The sequence below is a fragment of the Eptesicus fuscus genome, chromosome 10 (assembly GCF_027574615.1).
Source record: "Eptesicus fuscus isolate TK198812 chromosome 10, DD_ASM_mEF_20220401, whole genome shotgun sequence".
Taxonomy (NCBI): domain Eukaryota; kingdom Metazoa; phylum Chordata; class Mammalia; order Chiroptera; family Vespertilionidae; genus Eptesicus; species Eptesicus fuscus.
Genome location: NC_072482.1, coordinates 82,053,783 through 82,077,048, shown reverse-complemented (window position 1 = coordinate 82,077,048; position 23,266 = coordinate 82,053,783). Strand labels below are relative to the sequence as shown.

The following is a 23,266-nucleotide window of genomic DNA, read 5'->3' as shown; positions in this document are numbered from 1 at the left end:
CGGTCACTATGATGTGCACTGACCACCAGGGGGCAGATGCTCAACGCAGGAGCTGCTGCCAGCCCGCAGGCCCCAGGCCAGCCAAGGTGGGTGCCAGCTGGGTCCCCGCCGGTCGCCCCACAGAGAGAGGCGACAGGTGGCGGTGGCAGGGGACCCATGCACGAATGTTGTGCACCAGTCCTCTAGTAAATAAATAAAACCACACATTAAAATAATATTGCCATTTTTGCTTACCACAATAAAGGCAAAAGTTTTATAGGTTTTCATGTTTTAGTTTGCATGCTTGTTTTTGTTTTTGTAAATGATGGCGTTCATAGAGCAAGGTGTGGCAAGTGGTTAGTATCATGGACTGTAAATAAATATGGCTTTTGGGAAACAGTTTAGCAGTATGTGTCAAGAGTCCTATAATAATCACATACTTTGACCCAGTAATTCCAATTCTAGGAATCTATCCTAAGGAAGTAATCTGAAATACAAAATAAGCTTTATGTGTGAAGTTATTCAAAACCACATTATTTATAATAGCACAAAATTGGAATCAGCTTCCACAGGTTAAGTGTGGCTCATCTACTTTCTGCAGTAGTAATGTGGAAAATGCTCATGTTATGTTATGGGACTGCAAGATAGCAAATTAAATTTGGAGAGCACAAAGAATAAATATAGTATATTCTAGGAAAAAATGTATGGAAATGTTAACATTGGTCATATTTGGCTAATAGGACAAAGCTTAATTTTTTTTTTCAGTTTTCCAAATGGTCTTTAAAAAATCTCAACCGTACAAGAGACCCCCAAGACTGTCATCAAACACATCCTCATACTCCAGGCCCCAATATTACTGATACCCAGTTTCCTATTAGTTCTAGAAGGCGAGGTCCAAACCAGATCTATTTGGTTTAAGGAAGAAAAATATGTTTCTTTTTATTTTTTATTTTTTTTATTGATTAAGATACTACAAATGTGTCCTTATTCCCCCATTGTGCTGCTGTGAACATAGGGGTGCATATATCCTTTCTGATTGGTGTTTCTAGTTTCTTGGGATATATTTCTAGAACTGGGATTACTGAGTCAAATGGGAGTTCCATTTTTAGTTTTTTGAGGAAACTCCATACTGTTCTCCACAGTGGCTGCACCAGTCTGCATTCCCACCAGCAGTGCATGAGGGTTCCTTTTTCTCTGCATCCTCGCCAGCACTTGTCATTTGTTGATTTATTGATGATAGCCATTCTGACAGGTGTGAGATGGTACCACCATTGTCGTTTTGATTTGCATCTCTCTGATGATTAGTGACTTTGAGCATGTTTTCATATGTCTCTTGGCCTTCCTTCTGTCCTCTTTCGAAAAGTATCTATTTTGGTCAGTTGCCCATTTTTTGATTGGGTTCTTTGTCTTCCTTTTGTTAAGTTGTATGAGTTCCCTGTAAATGTTGGAGATTAAACCCTTATCAGAGATATCGTTGGCAAATATGTCCTCCCATGCAGTGGTTTTCTTGTTTTGTGAATGGTTTCTTTTGCTTGTGCCGAAGCTTTTTATTTTGATGTAGTCCCATTTGTTTATTTTCTCTTTAGTTTCCATTGCCCTAGGAGCTGTGTCGGTGAGGATACTGCTTTGGCATATATCTGAGATTTTGCTGCCTGTGGATTCCTCTAATATTTTTATTGTTTCCCATCTTACGTTTAAGTCCTTTGTCCATTTTGAGTTTATTTTTGTGTATGGTGTAAGTTGGTGGTCTAGTTTCATTTTTTTGCATGTGGCTGACCAGATTTCCCAGCACCATTTATTGAAGAGACTGTCTTGACTCCATTGTATGTTCTTGCCTCCTTTGTCAAATATTAATTGAGCATAGTGGATTGGGTCTATTTCTGGGTTCTCTATTCTATTCCATTGATCTATATCTCTGTTCTTGTGCCAGTACCAGGCTGTTTTGAGAACAGTTGCTTTGTAATACAGCTTGAAATCTGGTATTGAGATCCCTCCTACTTTATTCTTCTTTCTCAGGATTGCTGCAGCTATTTGGGGTCTTTTTTTATTCCAGATGAATTTTTGGAGAGTTCTTTCTAGATCTGTGAAATATGCTGTTGGTATTTTAATGGGGAGTGCATTGAATCTATAGATTGCTTTGGGTAGTATGGACATTTTAATGATACTGATTCTACCAATCCATGAACACAGTATGTTCTTCCATCTGTTTATGTCTTCCTCTATCTCTTTTTTCAACGTCCTGTAGTTTTCTGAGTAGAGGTCTTTTACCTCATTAGTTAAGTTTATTCCTAAGTATCTTAATTTTTTGTGTGCAATGGTAAATGGGATTGTTTTTTTTTAAATCTCTCTTTCTATAAGTTCATTATTGGTGGATAAAAATGCCATAGATTTCTTGGCATTAATTTTGTATCATGCTTCATTGCCAAATTCATTTATGAAGTCTAATAATTTTTTGATGGATTCTTTAGGGTTTTCTATGTACAGTATCATGTCATCTGCGAATAATGACAATTTTACTTCTTCTTTTCCAATTTGGATGCCTTTTATTTCTTCTTCTTGTCTGATCACTTTGGCTAGCACTTCCAGTACTATGGTGAACAGGAATGGTGAAAGCGGGAATCACTGTCTTGTTCCTGTTCTTAAGAGAAATGGTTTTAGTTTTTGCTCATTGAATATGATGTTGACTGTAGGTTTGTCATATAAGGCTTTTATTTTGTTGAGGTATTATCCTTCTATTCCCACTTTGCTGAGCGTTTTTATCAGAAAGGGTATTGGACTTTGTCACATGCCTTTTCTGCATCAATTGATATGATTATATGATTTTTGTCTCTCAGTTTGTTTATGTGATGTTATCACATTTATTGATTTGTGGATATTGTACCAGCCTTTCATCCCTGGAATAAATCCCACTTGGTCATGGTATATGATCTTTCTAATGTACTGCTGGATCTGGTTTGCCAGTATTTTGTTGAGGATTTTAGCATCTTTGTTCATCAGGGATATTGGCCTGTAATTCTCTTTCTTTGTGGTGTCTTTATCTGGTTTTGGGATTAGGGTAATGCTGGCTTCATAGAAAGAGCTTGGAAGTGTGCCTTCCTCTTGAATTTTTTGGAATAGTCTGAGAAGGATTGGTTTTAGTTCTTCTTTGAATGTTTGGTAAAACTCCCCTGTGAAGCCATCTGGTCCAGGGCTTTTGTTTGCTGGAAGCTTTTTGATTACTGTTTCAATTTCATCAGTAGTTATTGGCCTATTCAGGTTTTTTTATTCTTTCCGATTGAGTTTTAGAAGCTTGTATTTTTCTAGGAATGTGTCCATTTCATTGAGGTTGTCCAGTTTGTTGGAGTAGAGTCGTTCATAGTATTTTTTTTACAATCCTTTGTATATCAGTGGGGTCAGTTTTTACTTCACCTCTTTCATTTCTGATTTTGTTTATTTGGGTCCTCTCTCTTTGTTTCTAGGTGAGCCTGGCTAGAGGTTCATCAATCTTGTTTATCCTTTCAAAGAACCAGCTCTTGGTTTCATTGATCTTTTGTATTGTTTTTGTTTTGTTTTGTTTCTTTGTCATTTATTTCTGCTCTGATATTTATTATTTCCTTCCTTCTGGATACTGTGGGCTTTTCTTGTTGCTCTCTTTCAAATTCTTTAAGTTGCAAGGTTAGATAATTTATTACCAGTTTTTCTTGTTTTTTGAGGTAGGCCTGTAGAGCTATGAACTTCCTTCTCAGGACTGCTTTCATTGTGTCCCATAGATTTTGGATTGTTGTGTTTTTATTGTCATTTGTTTCCAGCATGCTTTTAATTTCTTCTTTGATCTCTTTGGTAACCCAATCATTGTTTAATAGCATGTTATTTAGCATCCAAGTGTTTGCTTTTTTTTTTTCATTGTTTTTATTGTAGTTGATTTCTAGTTTTATGGCATTGTGATCTGAGAAGATGCTTGTTATGATTTCTATCCTCTTGAATTTGAAGAGACTTTGCCTATGTCCTTATATGTGGTCTATCTTTGAAAATGTCCCTTGTGCATTGGAAAAGAATGTATATTCTGTAGCTTTGGGGTGAAATATTCTGAAGATGTCAATTAAGTCCATTTGTTCTAGTGAGTCATTTAGGACTGCTGTTTCTTTGCTGATTTTTTTGTTTAGAGGATTTATCCAGTGGTGTCAGTGGGGTATTAAAGTCCCCTACTATGACTGGATTGCTATCGATCTCTCCCTTGATATCTTCCAGAAGTTGTTTTATGTATTTGGATGCTTCTGTATTGGGTGCATATATGTTTACTAGAGTTATATCTTCTTGTTGAATTGCTCCCTTTAGTATTATGTAGTGGCCTTCCTTATCTCTTGTTATGGCCTTTACTTTGAGGTCTGTTTTGTCAGATATGAGTATTGCAACCCCAGCTTTTTCATTTCCATTTGCCTGAAAAAATTTTTCCCATCCCTTCACTCTCAGTCTATGTGAATCCTTTGTTCTGAGGTGGGTCTCTTGTAGACAGCAAATATATGGGTCATGTTTTCTTATCCATGCAGGTACCCTATGTCTTTTGATTGGTGCATTTAATCCATTTATGTTTAATGTTATTATTGATAGGTACTTGTTGGTAGTCATTTTTATTCTTAATGTTTGTGTTTCTTCTTGCCTTTCTGTTTCTTCTTTTTACAGCAGTCCCTTTAGCATTTCTTGCATTGCTACCTTGGTGGTAATAAACTCTCTTAGCCCTTTTTTATCTGTGAAGTTCCTAATTCCACCTTCAATTTTTAATGCTAGCCTGCTGGGTATAGTATTCTTGGATTCAGTCCCTTGCTTTGCATCGCTTTGAATATTTCATTCCATTCCCTTCTGGCCTGGTGTGTTTCTGTTGAGAAATTTGTTAATATTCTAATAGGAGATCCCTTGTAGGTAACTTTCTGTCTCTCTCTGGCAGCCTTTAAAATTCTTATTTTGTCGTTGGTGTTTGCCAGTTTAATTATGATGTGTCTTGGTGTTGGTCTTTTGGGGTTCATCTTGTTTGGGACTCAGTGTGTTTCTTGGACTTGTGTAGATTTTTTCTTGCCAATATCAGGGAAGTTTTCTGTCATTTTTTCTTCAAACAGGTTTCCTATTCCTTGCTTCTCTTCCTCTCCTTCTGGTGTCCCTATTATGTGAATGGTGTTTCATTTTGTGTTGTCCCAAAGCTCCCTTAGGCTCTCATCTTGCTTTTTAAATTTTCTTTCCAGTTGCTGCTGTGTTTGTGTGTTTTTTCCTACCTTGTCTTCTAATTCACTGATGCGGTCCTCAGCCTCTTCTAGTCTACTGTTTAACCTTCCATTGTGTTCTTTATTGCAGCTATGTCATTCTTTATTTCCTCTTGGTTCCTTTTCCTGTTGGTGACATTCTCATACAGCTCCTTATAATTCTCATTGAGTTGTATGCATTTGTCATTGAGTTGTGTGTATTTGTCATCCAGCTGTTTGAGCATCCTTGTAACCATTACTCTGAATTCTTTCTCTGACATGTTACTTGCTTCAATTTCATTTAACTCCCTTTCTGGTGATTCCTCTTTTTCTTGGGATTGCTTTTTTGTCTTCCCATGTTTTGCTGTAACGTTTTAATTGTAGATCCGATTGCTTTGCTACCTAGGTTCTTTTGGGGATGGTGCTACTGATGTGGTCTCTCAGGTCTCCTGGGCTTGGTACTCTAGCGTAGCTCCCTACTTGAGCTATTTGGGTTCTCTTGATTTAGGCCTGTGAGCTGGAAAGGTGCAACTGTGGTGTCTAGAAGTCAGCAGCTATAGAGGGGGGGTGTCCCAGTTTTTGCTGTCTTGCGCCCTTGGTTGAAATTGCGCGTGCCCAGTGGGGACTCACAGTGGTACCCAGGAGCCGTCTGTCAGGGTGGTGGGGCTCAGGAGGCTTGCACTTTGAAAAGGCGTGACTGTGGTGTCCAGAGTTCTGTAGCTGTGGGGTGGGCAGACTCAGCTTTTGCTGCTGCCTCCGTGGTTGGATACATGCATCCCCAGTGGCGACTCACAGGGGCACCCGCGGTGCATTTGCCCACAGGGTGTACTGACACACTCTGAAGAGCCCTGGCACTGAAGCCACTCAATCTAGGTGTCTGTGGGCAGGTATCCAGGATGAGTGAATTCAGAATTTCTACTGCTGGGGGAGTGCGTCCCTGTTTGTCCAAGATCGCACCCAGCGGGGGTTCAAAGTGGCTCCCAAGTGCACCCTGTGGGTTTATGAGCTCAGTGGGCCTGTCGAAAAATATGTTTCTATTCTCCCTCAAAAATGATGACAATATTCAAAAACTAGACAGCATTTATATAGTTCCATTCTATATAGTAGGGATCAGTGGAATTTTGGTCAGCCCACAACAGTTTTGGCAACTGCTGCATTAAAAACAAAAAACACAAAAATGAATGAATGCCCTCTAATTGGAGCAGCCTAGGACACTTTGAAGGAGTTGGACTGGAAGAATGGACTGACCAACAGACAGAGCCATAAGTGCTTCTTTCCCTGCATGCCAGTCTTTTTTCTTTCAGATAGAAGGAACAGCATACTCCAGAGGCAAACCATTGTATGTCTCAGGATATAGCCTGCAATGAAGGAAATGACCACAGGGAACCCAGAAAAGAAGTACCAGGATTTTGTAATCAAAGAAAACATGATAATTTCAAGAGAAACATCAAAAGTGCTTTATTCAAAGTATTGTCCATTGCTAGCTACACATTTCCCCATCTTTCAGGTAATTTGTGGATACCATCCCAATAGAACTTTTCTTGTTTTGAGGCAAACCATTCAGAGACCCAATTTTCCACTTCTTCGTACGTTTTGAAGTGCTGCTCAGAAAGTGCGTGTGCCATCGATCTGAACAAGTGATAATCTGAAGGAGCAAGGTCTGGTGAATACGGTGGATGGGTTAATACTTCCTAGGCAAGATCTTTTAATGTATCTTTAACTGGTTTTGAAGTGTGTGATGGTGCATCATCATGAAGCAAAATTACTTTGCTGTGTCTTCTGGAACATTCTGTTTCACAATCAAAGCATGGTTCAAATTGATTATTTGTTGTCGGAAGCAATCAGCATTAACGGTTTCACCTGGTTTTAGAAGCTCATAATATACCACACCTTCCTGATCCCACCAAACACAGAGCATTGTCTTCTTTCTGAAGCGATTTGGCCTTGCAGTCGATGTTGATGGTTGACCTGAATCAACCCATGATTTTGGGCATTTGGGGTTCTCCGAATAAATCCACTCTTCATCACCAGTCACAATTCAATGCAAAAAAGACTTTCTTTTGTGCCATTGAAGCAACATTTTACTGATGACTTTCGGTTTTCCATTTGTCTTTTGTTCAGTTGATGTGGTACCCATTTTCCTACCTTAAAAATCTTTCCCATTGCTTGTAAATGATCAGATATTGTTTGCTGAGCAATGTTTAACCTTTCTGCAAGTTGTTTTTGAGTTTGACACGCATCTTCATCCAATATTGCTTGTAATTGTTGGTCTTCAAACTTTTTCAGTTGACTTGGATGTTCTTTGTCTTTCATGTCGAAATCATCACTTTTAAAGCGTTTAAACCAGTGTTCACAAGTATCTTGAGATGCAGTATGTTCACCATAAGCTTCCCGAAGTATACGATAACTTTTTGTTCAAAATAAAGTAATGAATTAAAACTTCCCACCAATGCCCTTTTTTTGGCATGAAATTCGACGTTTTTAAGCGTAAAAATATCTATGATGTTAGCACCTTCAGCAAATTTGACATATGAAGTTTTGAAGCTTGTTGTCAATACAACAAAATAACATACATGTCAAATTGCATATATATCAACATATGTGTAACTCCATCTATTGAAAAAAATCCACATTATTAACTGGTACACCTAGTATATATAAAAAGCCAGTGACCAGAAGGCAGTACAATTGAAATGACCTGTCGCTATGATGCCCACTGTGGCCAGCAGACCAGCCTGATCAGGGGTGGGGCCGGCTGGCCAGCCAACCTCCCGAGGCCCCTCCCCCTGGCAGGCCCCACCCCTGATCGGCCTCTCCCACCCCTAACGGAGGCGGGGCAGCCGGCCAATCCCATTATGGCCCTTCCCCCAGGCCAGCCCCGCCCCTGATTGCCTGCCCCACCCTGATCAGTCTGAAGCCTCTCCCCCCAGCCTGCTCTGCCCCAATCGCCGCCACACACACTAATCAGTGGTGGGGCTGGCTGGCCAACCTCCCACGGCCCCTCCCCCAGCCAACCCGGCCTTGATCTGCCCCGATTGTGGCAGGCAGGCCAGCCAACCTCCTGCTGTCTCCTCTTCCTGACAGGCCCGGCCCCGATTGGGGCCGGGCCGGCCGAACCCCACCTATGCACGAATTCGTGCACTGGGCCTCTAGTTTAGTAATAATAGCTGCTGCTATCATTATTATTCAGTTCATCTGACAATACCAGACGTTTCTGGAAAGTTTACAATTTAAACCTTTACTGTAGAGCAGGAACATGTCATAAATACTAGACTTTTCTGTGGCAGAAAGAATGCCAAAGGGCACTGTGCATTCCTCTTTGGAAAGGATAAAACTAAAATAAACATTAAAAACCTTTCTCTGAAAAAAATAGAGAATTTAGAGGTTTATCAAGTCCATCTTTTAGTAGGCAAGTTTCCATATCCAGTCCCTAACCTCCTCAGGAATTGCATTGCTTTCCTGGGTGACTCCCAGGAAACCAAGGGCGGGGCTGGTGTGTGAATGACGTAACTGCCCAAATCCATCTCCCTGGCTGGATAAAAACGATGAAAGCAAATACAAAAGTACAACGATGTACTAACAGTACAGTTAGCATTATTTTTGAAGCAGAGTAGGATTTTCTGAAATGTATTTGTAGCAAATCAAGACATTTAACGTTGTGACTATTTCAGTTCTTTCTCAACCTCATCACAGAACTTTTCAGTAAAAGTTTATAGTATCTTCATTGACCATGCAAGTTGTTTTTTTGGACACCTCTCTATCCCACTCACATTTTAAAAAGACATTGCTATACTCCTAGGATAAGATTTCTCTCTACTTTGGAAGTATACAATCCAAACATCAAGGGAGAAGACAATGTTTTTTCTCTTTTTTAGAATCAAATGCACTTGAGCTTTGTTCTTGAGAGATAGATATTCAGGAAAATTCGGTCACTCTACACTAAACAGAATTTTATATCTGGAAATAATAACTAGTCGCCAGGAAGGAGGGAATTATTTTTCTCTTTATGGAATCTACAAACTCCAGGTAATGAACAGACTATTCCTAGAACTGGGTGGATGGTGCACAAAGATACTTTGTTTTGGCATGAAAGATGCTGTTGAAATTGCTCTTTCTACGTTAAAGAACTATGCTAACTTGGTTGATGTTTAGGAAACCATTGATGCTTGCCAGTACTGAAACACCAAAACCTGTGAGGGGTGAAAAACATTTAAAATGTTTTGAGTAAAAATATAGAACATATGTCGAACTTGGATTACTTCAAGTTTACAAGTTATTTTGTTGTTCTGTTTGTTAAAATAGTTTTCCAGAAGAAAGGTTTGGGATTTTTTTAAAACGCACAAATATTTGACATCACCTTCATAAAAGAACATTGCCGAGCGGACGGCAGCGCCGTGTGGGACGGATTCCCGCAGCGTTTGGTTTACTTAGGACATGACTGCTTTCTCCACTGCGCACTGCAGAGGCTTGGGACAAAGCCCAGAATTCATTAGTATGACATAACTGAGACTACCTAGAGTATTCAGAAACAAACTTAAATAATGTTCAGACTTTAGCTTTGATAGGTAGAAACCTTTACCCAAATTCTCAGTGTCCTATCTTATTTTCAAGACCAATCCTAAGTTTTAGTTACTGATTTTGCTAATAATTCTGGATCCATCATCTATTATAGTTCAGAAACTACTTAGGCAAAATTTTAAAAATTACTGTATGATCAAAATTTTAACAAAAAACATTAGAACTCTAAATAAGAAAATTATAATTTATAACCTGAAAAAAATCAATTTTTAGCCAGTCCTTCTTCCCTCTAAGTTCATGTTTTTTCACATATACTTTTACATACTTATATAAATACAATGTTGATTATGTTTTCTTATCTAAAATCATCAGATGTGTCTTTTGTATTATTTTTCACATTCTTTAAGAAATAAGACATAACCAAATCTATTCATTATAGTCCTTTTTATTCTTCATGGTTGAATTAAAATACTACCTTTTTTTCATGGACAGCCCAAGCCAAGTTCTCCTTTGTGCTTCTTTGCGGGAACTATGGTTATTTATGCCCGTGTCTGTCTCCATTGATAAACCTGAAATTACTTGAGGGTAGCAATTTATTCATCTTTAAATTCCCCCAAGTAGTTAGTCGATTGCCTTGCCCATGGTAGGCACTAAATAAATACTTGGGTATTGAATTGAAACTAATCCATAGAATCATTTACAGCAAAGTGATTTACTAGTAACAAGAAGTTGTGTTGAGAAGACGGGAGCAAAGTCACAGGAGGAAAATGCCAATAAAAAGGGGGGGGGGAGTGGCAGTATTCATTTCTGATGAGGTAGAGGGAGAATTTAAGTGTAAAAACATCAGTAGGGAAAAGACTGATCTGTCATAAGCCTGTTTGTACCAACAACATTGCAGTTAAATGTATAAACCAAGAATGCACGAACTAAAAGTGCAAAGACACTTTGAAATAACTATAGTAAGCAATTTTAATACTCCTCTTTAAGGATCGGGTCGAATAGCTAAATAATGAGCTCATAGAAGAATTTACTTGAAACCTCAAAGTTATGATTTAGTAGACATCTACATAAAATCTTACATCTTTTGATGAGAGTAGACATTTTTAATGCCCAAGAAACATTTTTAAAAGGTTATTTAACAGGCTAGAAATATAATTTTAATATTCTTAAAATTAAGATTTTTACAGTCCACTTTCTCTATTCATAATCAAGTAAAGTTAAATATGAATATTAGAAAAAGCCACCAAAAAGAACTGCATAGAAACACTAAGAAGTGAAAACGAAACATTTTATGCCCCAAATTTAGAGCATAGCAAAAACTGTATTCATAAGGAGTAAAAGCAGAAAACCAAAGGGACTAAGGAATCATCTTAAGAAACTAGGAAAAGAATAACAAAATAAAACAAATAAAAGCCAGAAGAGAACAACATTGAACGTAATTTTTTTTTTTAAAAAAGGAAGACCAAAAAAACAAAAAACACAAAACCGCAATATAAGCAAGCCCCCAAGCTAGTTATTTTAAGAAATAAAAGATTAATTCTTTTAGGGTCCTTATTTGAGGATAAAAGAAAGTAAAAGCAGAGAAAAGAGATAAAACAACAGAGAGAAAGAGGGAGAAGATAAGAGACTATTCCATTGCAACAGGTGACAACCCAGAGAATAGATGCTTTCCTGAAAGACAACATACCCTAATGTCTTCTACTGTGATTGGCCCATTCAGGTGTTCCACTTCTTGGGTTCACATTGGTAACTTAAAATTCCTGGGAGCTTTTTTCTTTGCATTTTCCTTTCTTTCCGTTTTTACTGTGGTTGAGGATAATCCTGTTTCCTCGGTGGCCAGACCAGACTAGCATCATGGCTTTGGTTTCTGGGTGACCCACTTTGTTACCAACCAACAAAGCCAGGAAGAGGGAAGGACTTCCAACCAGATGTGAGGAACTAAGATGTGAGGGTGTCTTCCCGGGAGAAGAGAGTGGAGGGACACAATAACTGTCTTCATATTTGAAGATCCTTTGACCAAGAAGCGTGGGTAAACACATCCTGTAAGACCCAAGAGAGAATGAAAAATGCCTGTGTACCGGAACAAATTTAGGGAGCTGCTATATTACTCTTCTTGGCCAACATGGCAACTTTGCAATAATTTCCCTGAATCTTTTACCTTAAATGTGTCCACACTTGAGTCAAAGGCACTAATCTGCCTATTCGTAAACCTCAAAATCATCTATATTTGCAAAGTGTCGCTTTCTTGTTTCACTTTTCAGAGTCGTTTGCAGCAGTCGCCAACCTTTCGGACCTCACAGACCACCAGTTGGCGACCGCTAGCTAGAGAATTTATTAGGATTTGTGGAAGGACAGAATAGTTTTCCATAACTAAACCACCAACGGCTTTTGCTTTTGACATTTTTAGGATATCTAAGCATATTTTGGAGGCCAAGGGAAAGTGACCCAGAATAACTTATTGGGGGAAACAATCCTCCCCACTGCTCTATTGTGTCAGTACATCTAGTGTCCAGAGGTAAATGGTAAGGTTCTGCACTCTTTTCTGCTCTGTTGTTCTGTTATACGACCTTATCTATCCTTGGGTCAGCGTCACACTCTTGTAATTACTAAAACTTTTTGCTTCATCTTATATCTGGTAGAACAAGTCTTACTACTTTCTTTTTCTAGATCAAGAGTATCATGACTGTCCATACGTTTTTAGAATCAGCTTGCAATTTAGAAGCCACCTTCCCGTCAGAGACAGAGAGAGAGAGAGAGAGAGAGAGAGAGAGAGAGAGAGAGAGAGAGAGAGAACTGGATATTTTATTGAAATGGCCTTGAATCTCTGTAGGTCAATATAGACTGAATTTACATTTTTACTATATTGAACCTTTCAATTCAAGAACCTGATATATCCCTCCATTTATTTGCTTCTTTTTATTTTCTCAAAAATATTTCAAATATTTCTGTGTAGAGGTATTATACAACTTGTATTAGATTTATTCATACTTGATATTTTTAATATTGCTCTAATGATATTTTTCCTATGAATATTCATTTGTTTCAATTATTCCATCTTTTTATTAAATGTATTGGGGTGACTGGGTAACAAGATTATACAGGTTTCAAGAGTGTGTTTCTATATTATTATCAAATTGCTTGTGACTAGCATATAGATATACATTTGACTTTTTTTTTTAATATATTTTATTGATTTTTTACAGAGAAGAAGAGAGAGGGATAGAGAGTCAGAAACATCGATGAGAGAGAAACACCGATCAGCTGCCTCCTACACACCCCCCACTGGGGATGTGCCCTCAACCAAGGTACATGCCCTTGACCGGAATCGAACCTGGGACCCTTGAGTCCGCAGGGCGACGCTCTATCCACTGAGCCAAACCGGTTTCGGATACATTTGACTTTTGAATACTAACCTATTTAGCAAGTTAGCTAAATTCACTTATTAATTCTAATAGTTTATTTGTAGATTATTTTGGATTTTCTATGTATACAATCTTGCAATATGCAAGAAATGGGGAATTACATATTTTCATTTCTAGTTGTTTTATGTTCATTTTGCTTTTGCTTTTCTTGCATTGGCTGTGAGCCCTAGTCAGTGTTAAGTAATGAAAGGAGTGCGTATTTGCCCCATGTCCAGTCTCAAGAAGAAAGCCCTCAGGACTTCATCATTGAATATGATGTTTCCTGTAGATGTTCTTACAGATACTCTGTCAGATGAAGGAAGTTTCCGTCTCTTCCTAGTTTGCTAAGATTTTAACATGAATGAATGCTGAATTTATTTAATACTTTTTTCTGTTGAGATAATCATATGATTTTTCTCCTTTATTAATGTGTGAGTTACATCAATAGATTTTTTAATATTAGACCAGCCTTACGTTCTTGGAATAAACCTTTTGATCTTGATATGTTATCTTTTGCATGTATTGTTCAGTTTGGTTTGCTAATACTGTGTTTGGGATTTTTGTATCTATGTTTATGCAGAGACAGGTCAGTAATTTTCCTTCCTTGCAACATCCTTATCAGGTTTTGGTATCACGATTATGCTGGCCTCATAAAACAACTTGAGCAGTGATCCTCCCCCAGCCTTTTCCCTGTTCTCCAATAGTTATTGTGTAATATTGGTGTTTCATACTTAAATTCCCAGTGAAATTGACCCACAAGGCACCTGGGACCAAAGTTTTCTATGTGGGAATATCTTTTTTCTCTGTTGCTTTAAGAAACTTTCTTTTGTTTGGCTTTTGGAACTTTTACTTAAGGGCCTAAGTGTGATTTTCTATATATTTATCTTGCACGGGGCAGAGGGAGTTTCTGGGATATTTGGTTTGATGTTTTTCATTATTTTTAATAATTAAAGGTGCCTAGCACAGTGCTCTGTAAACAGAAAATCCCATTTATCAATAAAGCAGCCACATCCTATAATCACTGATGATAAACTTACGGGAAAACCCATGAACCTGAAAATGCATCTGACTCTATTGTGCTCCACAAAATCATTAATGCACAGAAAGTGCTTAAAACAGTGCTTGGCATGTAGGGGGTATGGCATACATTTCATTATTATTGTTAATGCTTTTGTTGTGGTGGTCTCTTCTCCCTGCCACCTTGACATATTCCATTTAAAAAACAAACACACATTTTTATTGATTTCAGAGAGGAAGGGAGAGGGAGAGAGAGGTAGAAACATCAATGATGAGAGAGAATCACTGATCGGCTGCCTCTTGCATGCCCCACACTGGGGATCGAGTCCACATCCCCAGGCATGTGCCCTGACAGGGAATTGAACTGTGACCTTTCATAGGTCGATGCTCAACCATTGAGCCATGCCCGCTGGGCCTGACATGTTCCATTTTTAAGGAAAAATGGAAATATGAAATCCCCTGGTATTAAGTGAAGAAAAGGCCAAGGCACCTTGTAAATTATCATGACCAACACTCAAAACCAAGGCCAAAATCATAAACCATACATTAGATAAATTGAGCTTCAAAGTCTAAGGTTTATGCTTCCTCTCTTCTTTTCCCTGGATGATTTAATTAATTAATCTGCCATTCTTTCGGAGTTCTCCTTCACCTGTGTCACTAAATTACTTTTGAGTCCTCCCGGGTGGCAAATTATCCATGCAGTTTGAGCACTAATTGGAAAAGAGTATCTCTTACTAGTACTAGCACCCTTGGAGATTGTTTTAGAGTTAAGTAAATTTTGTCTTACAAGATTGGGCATATTTTGTTCAGAAGAATTAGAAAGTGTATTTTCCAGTGATATGAACAGTAGTATCAGCATTGAAAATAACAAATTAAAAATACCTTGTTTTTAAGTATATTAAGTACATAAAATCCTATACACAATTTTGATGACACATTATTTAAACTGTTAAATTGATTTTGAAGAATTATTGTCTTTTGGAGAGATATTTGATATCCTGGTAATGTTTTTTAAAAGAATTGTTTTCTTTCATAAATACTACAATATTTATGAATGAAATGACATAATTTCTGGTTTTTGCTTCAAAATAATATGAGAGGGCCATCTGTGTCAGCGCACAGAAAAAAACAAGAGTTGATTATTGTTGAAGCTGAAGAAGGAGTCCTTACGGTCTCATAATACCAATCTGCCAACTTTTGCATATGTTTATGATTATCCCTAATAAAAGAATTTCAAACATTGGGTAAAATATTAAATGAATTAGTACCATCAAATCCCAAGTTGCTAGAAGAGGCTGTCAACACAAATTTAATCACTATATCCTCATATTACATTAAGGCAAGATTCATGACTCAAACTACTTTATATCTTTTATGTGTGATATTGTAGGAGCTCGATATGTTTTTTGGATGAATTAGTGATCTTTTTCTTGTTACTGTAATAAATTTGCAGTGAATCACTTCCAACAAATATCACATATCCACATAAACTATATTTTATTAAAAACTCAGTAAGTAGCACGTACCAATCAGATTATTTCAAGCAAAAATCTGGAATCATCCTTGATTTCTTCCTTTACTTTATGCTCCATATCTGGTTCATCACCGAACCCCATTTGGTTCGCTTCCATATAGAACCCCTGCCTACCTCTGGCTACCTAGTTCCATCTTCTATCATCTCCTGCCTGGACAACGGCCACAGTTAGATGCCACTGGTGGTAAGAACAGGTGCAATCCAGAGTCCTACCATTCTCCCAGTTTCCACTTTTGTTCTTCTACAGTTCATTCTACAGGAAGAGTCTGACTGATTTTTTAATGTAACTTGAGGTATATCACTCATCATAAAACCAGTCAATGATTCATATTGAACGTAGAATACAATTCACACTTCTTACCACAGCCAACAAGGCCTGTGTGCTCTGGTTCATTTCGGATGCGTTCCAGTCACCCAGTTCTGTTCTCTGGACACAGGCTCATTGGGCACCTTCTGCCCTGGGGCCATTGTCCTTGTTTCCTTTGCCTGCAGCCCCTTCCCCCAAGTTCTCTGCATGACAGGCCCTTTAGTTCTCAGTTTAAGCTGGCACCTCCTCAGATGCCATACCTTCTCTGGTGGTATCTGTCATAACTGATTACAGTCTGCCTGGTTTAGTCACTTGTGTATCATACATTGCCTCCAATAGAAGTCCTGTCTCTCCATCTCTCCAGAGGCCATCATACTGCCTAACCCATGAAAACCACATTTCATTGAAATCTAAGACGTGATCAATTGTAGGTTGCAGAATTGTATTCTGAGCCACCAAGAAAATAAAAACACTGCAAATTAAACTATGGCATAATGCCATAGTTTAAAGACTATTGATTGTAAGATAATCTTGACTTCTGAGATATTAAAATGTTGAAAAAAAAATGCATGCTTGAATTGATGAAATATGTTATCTTGTTGAGTAAATAAATAAATGTACTTTGCTTAATCATGATGACTTGTTTGCTAGTGATTTTTTTCAGGAAATTATTCTGAAAAAAAGATAGACTTGTAGAGACCAAGAGATATAGGCCATGAGTAGCCTTTTATTATGAAAAGATGGATATTGCTCATATGAAGAGGTATGAGTAATTCAAAGGCTTGTATGAGTAATTGTTCCAAATTGCCAGTGACTAGCTTATCAGCAATGATTAAAATTTTGTAGGTGCTTTGTGGGCCAGTAAACTTGAATTTTCAACAAATACTTCAAGTGACTCATGCCGTTGTCCTGGAAGTAGATTCGGGCCCTATACCGTAAAAGGAAGAAAGACAAAAAAAAAAAAATAGATGGGGGCAGTTAGCAGTGGAAATATGAGGGAAAATGATCATAGTGCTTCTGTTTAATAAAATATGAGATCATTTGACTCAATGTAGTGGGGTAGGGATTTGGGAGCTTTCAGAAAGAAGGTATGGAAAAGGCAAAATGCAGACAGTGTGAAAGCATAAGGAAATGATGTGTCCCATGGAGATGGAGTAGATTTGCAGGCAGATTTGAGAAACACTTTAGAAGAAACGGTATTTGGTTGGATGTTAGATGGCAGGTATCCTAATGTGGTGTAGTAACAGACACCGCTGCCGGAGGAGTAACGCGATAACCCGCTCCCATAAGCTGCCTTGCATTCTGGTCCCTAAAGGATATTCCATTCCTATAGGATCTGACTGTTCCTGGGTGGCTGTGAAATTGCTACTTCCATTGTTATCATTTATATAGTTAGAACAAATAAATTTATAGTTGAGGGAGGACAGATTAAAACATTGACCTGGGGCAAAAAAAAAAAAAATTCCGGCTGTTACCCCCTAAAGTATGTTCCTTCCCAGTAAATAAGAGTCACTGAGATGGCCCAAGTGAGCCCCTGTGAGGAGTGAAAAGAAGTCATCTTTTACACGCTAAAGCCAGTTTTCCACTCTCATAGGAAAACGTCCAGACTTCTCTGATGGCTTCATGCTCTGCGGCTCTGCCCTGGTGCCCTGATCTGTCTGTACAGCCTCATCCTTCTGAACTACCCATTGTCCTTCAGTCTTCCTGCTCATCGCCCAGGGCCGCTAAGGCTGCATCTTTAAGTTAGGGCGCGTGTACCGGAGGGCATACTGGATCCCCTGGGCGTTGGGAAAGATGGGTGTCCCTCCTGCAGTGTGCTCTGTGCTCTTTCCCGCCAGGCCTTTGCCCCTGCTGTGTCTTCTGTCTGTGGAAACATCTTTTATTTTGTCTGACAAAGTCCTGCTCATCTTAAGATCTCACTTGAAACCTCACTTCTTCCAAGAAGACTCATCTGAGCCTTCTGCGTGTGAGGTTACCAAGCCTCCCCTGTATCCTCCCTGTTAGCCATATTCACCACTTTGTGTCACGACTGCCTCTTGACTGATAGACACTTGCAAAGCTCCAGTGCCCAACCCGGCACCTGGCTCAGACACGGGCTGGACAAATGTCGACAGAATGTGAAAGAGGAAACATTAATTTTTAAAATGTCTTGTCCATCTCATTAAGCCAGTTTCTTATAATAGCACACATAGTGTCTATTTAAAAATCTTCAGAGGGCTTCTGTCTTGAGCTATACATGAAAATGATTTGTGATAAAACATCATGTGGGATATAATAACATCATAACTCTTTTAACGATGCAATAAAATCTGATCGCAACTGTAGGCAGACTCATAAAAAGTAGAAAAAAAATCATTTGGGGCAAATATTTGAAAAACCTCTGTGGATCCTGTTTTGTACAATAGTAGCATAAAAGTATGTAGTCGTTTACACTTTCAGCAGGTAGTTTTTAAATTACACATATAGATATATATTCATAATCTCTTTTAAAATGGTTGCATGTGCCTGAAGTTTAGTGCTGAGGTGTTCTGGAGTAAGGTTGAAATATCTGAAATACCTTGTCATCCCAGCTGTTCCTTTAGTGGCTGTCTCACCCTGGGGTTTCCAGAGAGGGGGATGATAATTTGCTACTTTGGCGAGCCTGTGGTTTAGGTCCTTTGACATTCACAAATACTATAATGAGAGAGAATGCTTAAACACAATATAAATCATTTTGGAAACATAGAGTGATTAGTTATTTTGGTACTGCTCAATATAGGTATCAACGTGCTTAGCATTTACCATGTTAGGAATCATGAAAAATAACAGTTAATTAAAAAATACTACGTGAAGAAAAAGAAGAGAGATGCAATAACCAGTGGCTTTGTTTTCTCTCCCGTCTGCTCTTTCATGCAGGTACAGCTTGGCCAAGTAGAAATCAAATGCCCTATCACAGAATGCTTTGAATTCCTGGAGGAAACAACGGTTGTCTATAACCTAACGCATGAAGACTCCATAAAATATAAATACTTCTTGGAACTTGGCCGTATTGATGCCAGCACCAAGCCATGCCCTCAATGCAAGCACTTTACAACCTTCAAGAAAAAAGGACATATTCCCACCCCTTCCAGATCAGAAAGCAAATACAAAGTAAGCATGTTCACCAGAGTTGTGGGTTAATGTCACATGATGGGAGCAGCCAAAGTAAGGCCAACTTGTGGTGGGCATTAAGTGGGCTTCCTTCCCTAACCGTACTCCAAGGTGAGTATCTATTGGCTCTGATTCTGCAAATGTGTGGTCTGGGGAGGCTGATAATCAGAGAGCACTCTTGAGGACTTAATTAAGGTTTTTCTTTGACTTTAACCACGTTTCTCATTCATCTAGAAGCGTAATTGGAAGGCTAATCTTTAAAGAAATGGTCCTTACTATTACTAAATATTAAATAAATATTAAGACTTTTTAAATTTACTATAAGCTTGAGTTGTTCATAGACCCAATATGAATCCCGTCTGGCTCTGTTGGTAATAATTGAAAATAGTATAAAATGCTGTTCATTCATTTATTCAGCAAATACAAAATGTCAGTATACGCTAGGCAGTGTGCTAAGTTTGGGGGATACAGAGGCAAATGAGACATACTCCTTGCTCCAAAACAATGCCTAATGATGGTGAGAGACATGCGCTCTAAAATAACACTTCAATGTGACTAGTCAAACAGCAAAACCAGACAGACAAACGTGAAACCCGTGCACCTGTGCTTTGAGAACATGATGGGAGGCTGGGGGTTAGGATGTCAGGAGAGGCTTCACAGAGAAGACACTCTCCAGGCAGATAAACAGATAAACAGCGGAGAGCATTTCCGAGCAAGAGATGAGTCAGTGCTCAGGCCCAGAGGTTGAGGCTGACGTGTGGAAAACAAGAGCTGGTGGAGAGAGAGGTGGGGAGGCAGCTGGTCAGGTGTTTAAGAGCAGATCCTGTGGAGTCTTTGACACTGAGCTCAGGAGTTTGACTTGAATTCTGTAGGCCTTACAGAAAGATCATTCTGGCAGTGTTAATAGAGGATGTCACAGGAGGGCAGACTGAAGGCAGGGAAACCTAAGGCAGCAACTCTGGGAGCGAGTCAATAGTTCACAGGCCTTGACTGCACCCTGGAATCACCTGGAGCGCTTTTAGACACCAGGGCCCAGGCCCACCCCAGAAGAGTTGTCTGGCAAATTTTTGAGCCTCACTAGGGAACGCTAAGGTGCAGCAGCACTGGGAACTTTGCGGTAAAGGAAGTGGAAAAGTGATGAGGCTGCGGCAGTAGTTTCCATCCTTGTCATTACAGCAGAATGGCAGGATGAAGTGGTCTCAAAGGCTGTTTGAAGTCATCTCCATTGAAGGTAAGTTTTCACCCATGTTCCGTGGCTTGGAAGAAATAGTTGCTGCATTTTTTCATTCTGTAGCTTTGAGGGGACCATGGCTTCTTAGCTAGTAGTTTCCTCCACACCGTTATAGTGATGAGCTAGATTAGGTTAGTGAAAGCCTCTTAAAGGCCCATTGGTTTTTGAAACTGCTAGACCCTCCTAGTTAATTTTTTTTTATTTTCTAATTTTGTGCAGGTTTGTCTCTTTAAGGTATAACTGTAAGGAAGAAAAAAATCTTTCACTTTTTTCTTCTCTAAAGAGTGTATTTGGGGTTACAAAATTTTATAACTTAAGTAATACCCTCACAGTGATTTTGAATGTTGACTTAGCAATAGATTACTTTTATTTGACTGTATAGTCTTAGGTTATTTTTGTTCTAATTCCATGTTATTGATGCCGTCAGAAATTACTTCTGTTACAAGGACTTCTTATTATACATATTATATAATATGCATTTATATAACTTATATATTTATAATTTATATATTTACAAATATATATAAACTCAGACTATACTATTTTAGAATTTGTATCAATTAAAATATGTATACACTAGAGGCCTGGTGCATGATATTCGTGCACTTGGGGGGGTTGGAGGGGAGTCCCTCAGCCCCACCTGCACCCTTTTGCAGTCCGGGAGGCTTCAGGGGATGTCCAACTGACGGCTTAGGCCCACTCCCCACGGGCCAGCAGTCGGACATCCTTAGTGCTGCTGCAGAGGCGGGAGAGGCTCCCATCACTGCCGCTGCACTCGCCAGCCATCAGCCCGGCTTCTGGCTGAGCAGCGCTCCCCCTCTGGGAGTGCACTGACCACCAGGGAGCAGCTCTTGCATTGAGTGTTTGTCCCCTGGTGGTCAGTGTGCCTCATAGCCACCGGTCATTCTGCTGTTTGGCCTATTTGCATATTACCCTTTTATAGGATAATTGAATCAAAGTGGACACAATTTAAAAATATATTGCTCTTATGAAGTGGGTAAAAGGCGATATAATTTAATATGCAATTATAGCAATAGTAAAATGTTACAGATTTCATTTCATCCCAAATCACCAAATTATCTTATGATGACATAATTTATCACAATGCAGATGTATTTCATATGGAAAATATTAAAATGATAGGATCCTATGTTTGTATAATTCTGAATGAACCAAGGGCACTCTGGTAACATTTCCCAGTATCAGGCTTCTTCCAGTGTCTGTCAGTGCAGTTGTAGGTAAGAAGAGAAGCAGGGGGCAAATGGATCAAAGTCTTAAATCTAATAAACTTGGGTTTTTACTTTAGGTGAGCAAAGAAGGAAATTTATGGAGGGGGAATTCAATACAAAATAAATGTTACTGCCCAGCTGGTGTGGCTTAGTGGTTGAGTGTGGACCTATCGGTTCAATTTCCGGTCAGGGCACATACCTGGGTTGTGCACTCAATCCCCAGTGTGAGGCATGCAGGAGGCACTAATCAATGATTTTCAACATTGATGTTTCTATCTCTCTCTCCCTCTCCCTTCCTCTCTGAAATCAGTAAAAATATATACTTAAAAACACACACACAAATGTTACTGACTATGAAGCAGTTAAAATCTATGGAAATGGGTGAGAGATGAAAATCTCAATGTAAAATTAAACTAGTAAGCAACTTTCAAGAAAAATAAAGCAACAGAGAATTGGAGGATGATTATGGCTATTACTCCTTTTTACTTTTATAGAAGATCTATAACAGAAAATGTAAATAACCCTCTGTTTTATATTACACAAAGTTCTAGGACTCATTCAAACAATTCCTGAAGAAATGATTTGATTGTTTAGTGTAATATTAATGTAGCGTTTTCATCATCAAACCATTGAACTCCAAGGTCTCACATTAACATTAACTGCCTGATTTACATGCTTATACCTGTCTGGATGTGATGAGTAGGGACATGGATACTCCAGCAAACCAACTGAGACCAGGATGTTCCTTCTTTGTGGTGAACCAGGGAATAATTTTTAGGTTTGCTGAATTTTTTAAAATTGCATTTCCCAAAAAAATAGAACCCACTTCCAAGTTTATCATAACTTTAAAAGCAGTAAATTCAAGTATTTGGATGCAATAAATTGAGTCATAAGGCAACAAATAAATAAAAAAGGTTGCTACCACTGTGTGACATGTCTGAGCAATTTAAAATCTTTTTCTATTGTTGTTTACAGCCTACAGCAGGTTTTGTATTTATTGATAAAACCTTTGTAATGTGTATTTCAATATTATTCTTTCTGTGTCATTGAGTTACAATATCTCAATTCAAAATGTCACTCTTTGAGTATTTATTATGGCGTCAGCTGTCAATTCAGAAGCATTTAGCACAGAATGTTAAAAATTGCTTGAAACTACCACAGTTATTTTATAGCAAGAAATAACCTTTGATTGTATCTCACATGAAATTTGAGATCTCAAGTATCATATTTGGGGATTTCATTTGAATAGTTTTGGGGGGGGCGTTATAAGTACCACTGGTTAATTTTTTTGTACTCAGTAGATGAAAAAGGTGTAAACAGAATATATCGACAAGCAGTAACAAGAACTCTCTCATGTGCCAGTTTATGCTTCCAGGCCTTCACTCAGCATCTCCCTTCTGACAAACGTTTGAATAAAAAAAGGTTTTCATTATATTCTGAACTCTGTCAAACTCATACTATATCAAATATAACAAATGCATTCCTGAATTGAAAGATTTACATTGAGACAGCCTTTTTCATTCATAATATTTGTGGTCTTGCCCCTTTAAATCTTTGTTATGAGACCAAAAAGTTTTACCATTCCATTTCTGCAAGTTTGATTTTATTGTTTCCAATTAGAAATCTAATTTCAAACCTAAACAGTTCCTATAATTTATTACCTCAACTCCAACTGGGTATCAGTACAGGGAACAAGTTAGTGATGGGGAAA

At 38.5% G+C, this 23,266-nt stretch overlaps 1 protein-coding gene across 1 annotated transcript in view; it reads left to right on the top strand.

Moving 5' to 3' along the window:
- Positions 1 to 23,266, top strand: part of RNF217 (ring finger protein 217) — a 118,036-nt gene that overhangs the window by 55,923 nt on the left and 38,847 nt on the right. Inside the window, 1 exon segment of the mRNA XM_028150772.2 lies at positions 18,862 to 19,095. Coding sequence (XP_028006573.2) covers positions 18,862 to 19,095 — 234 coding nt within the window.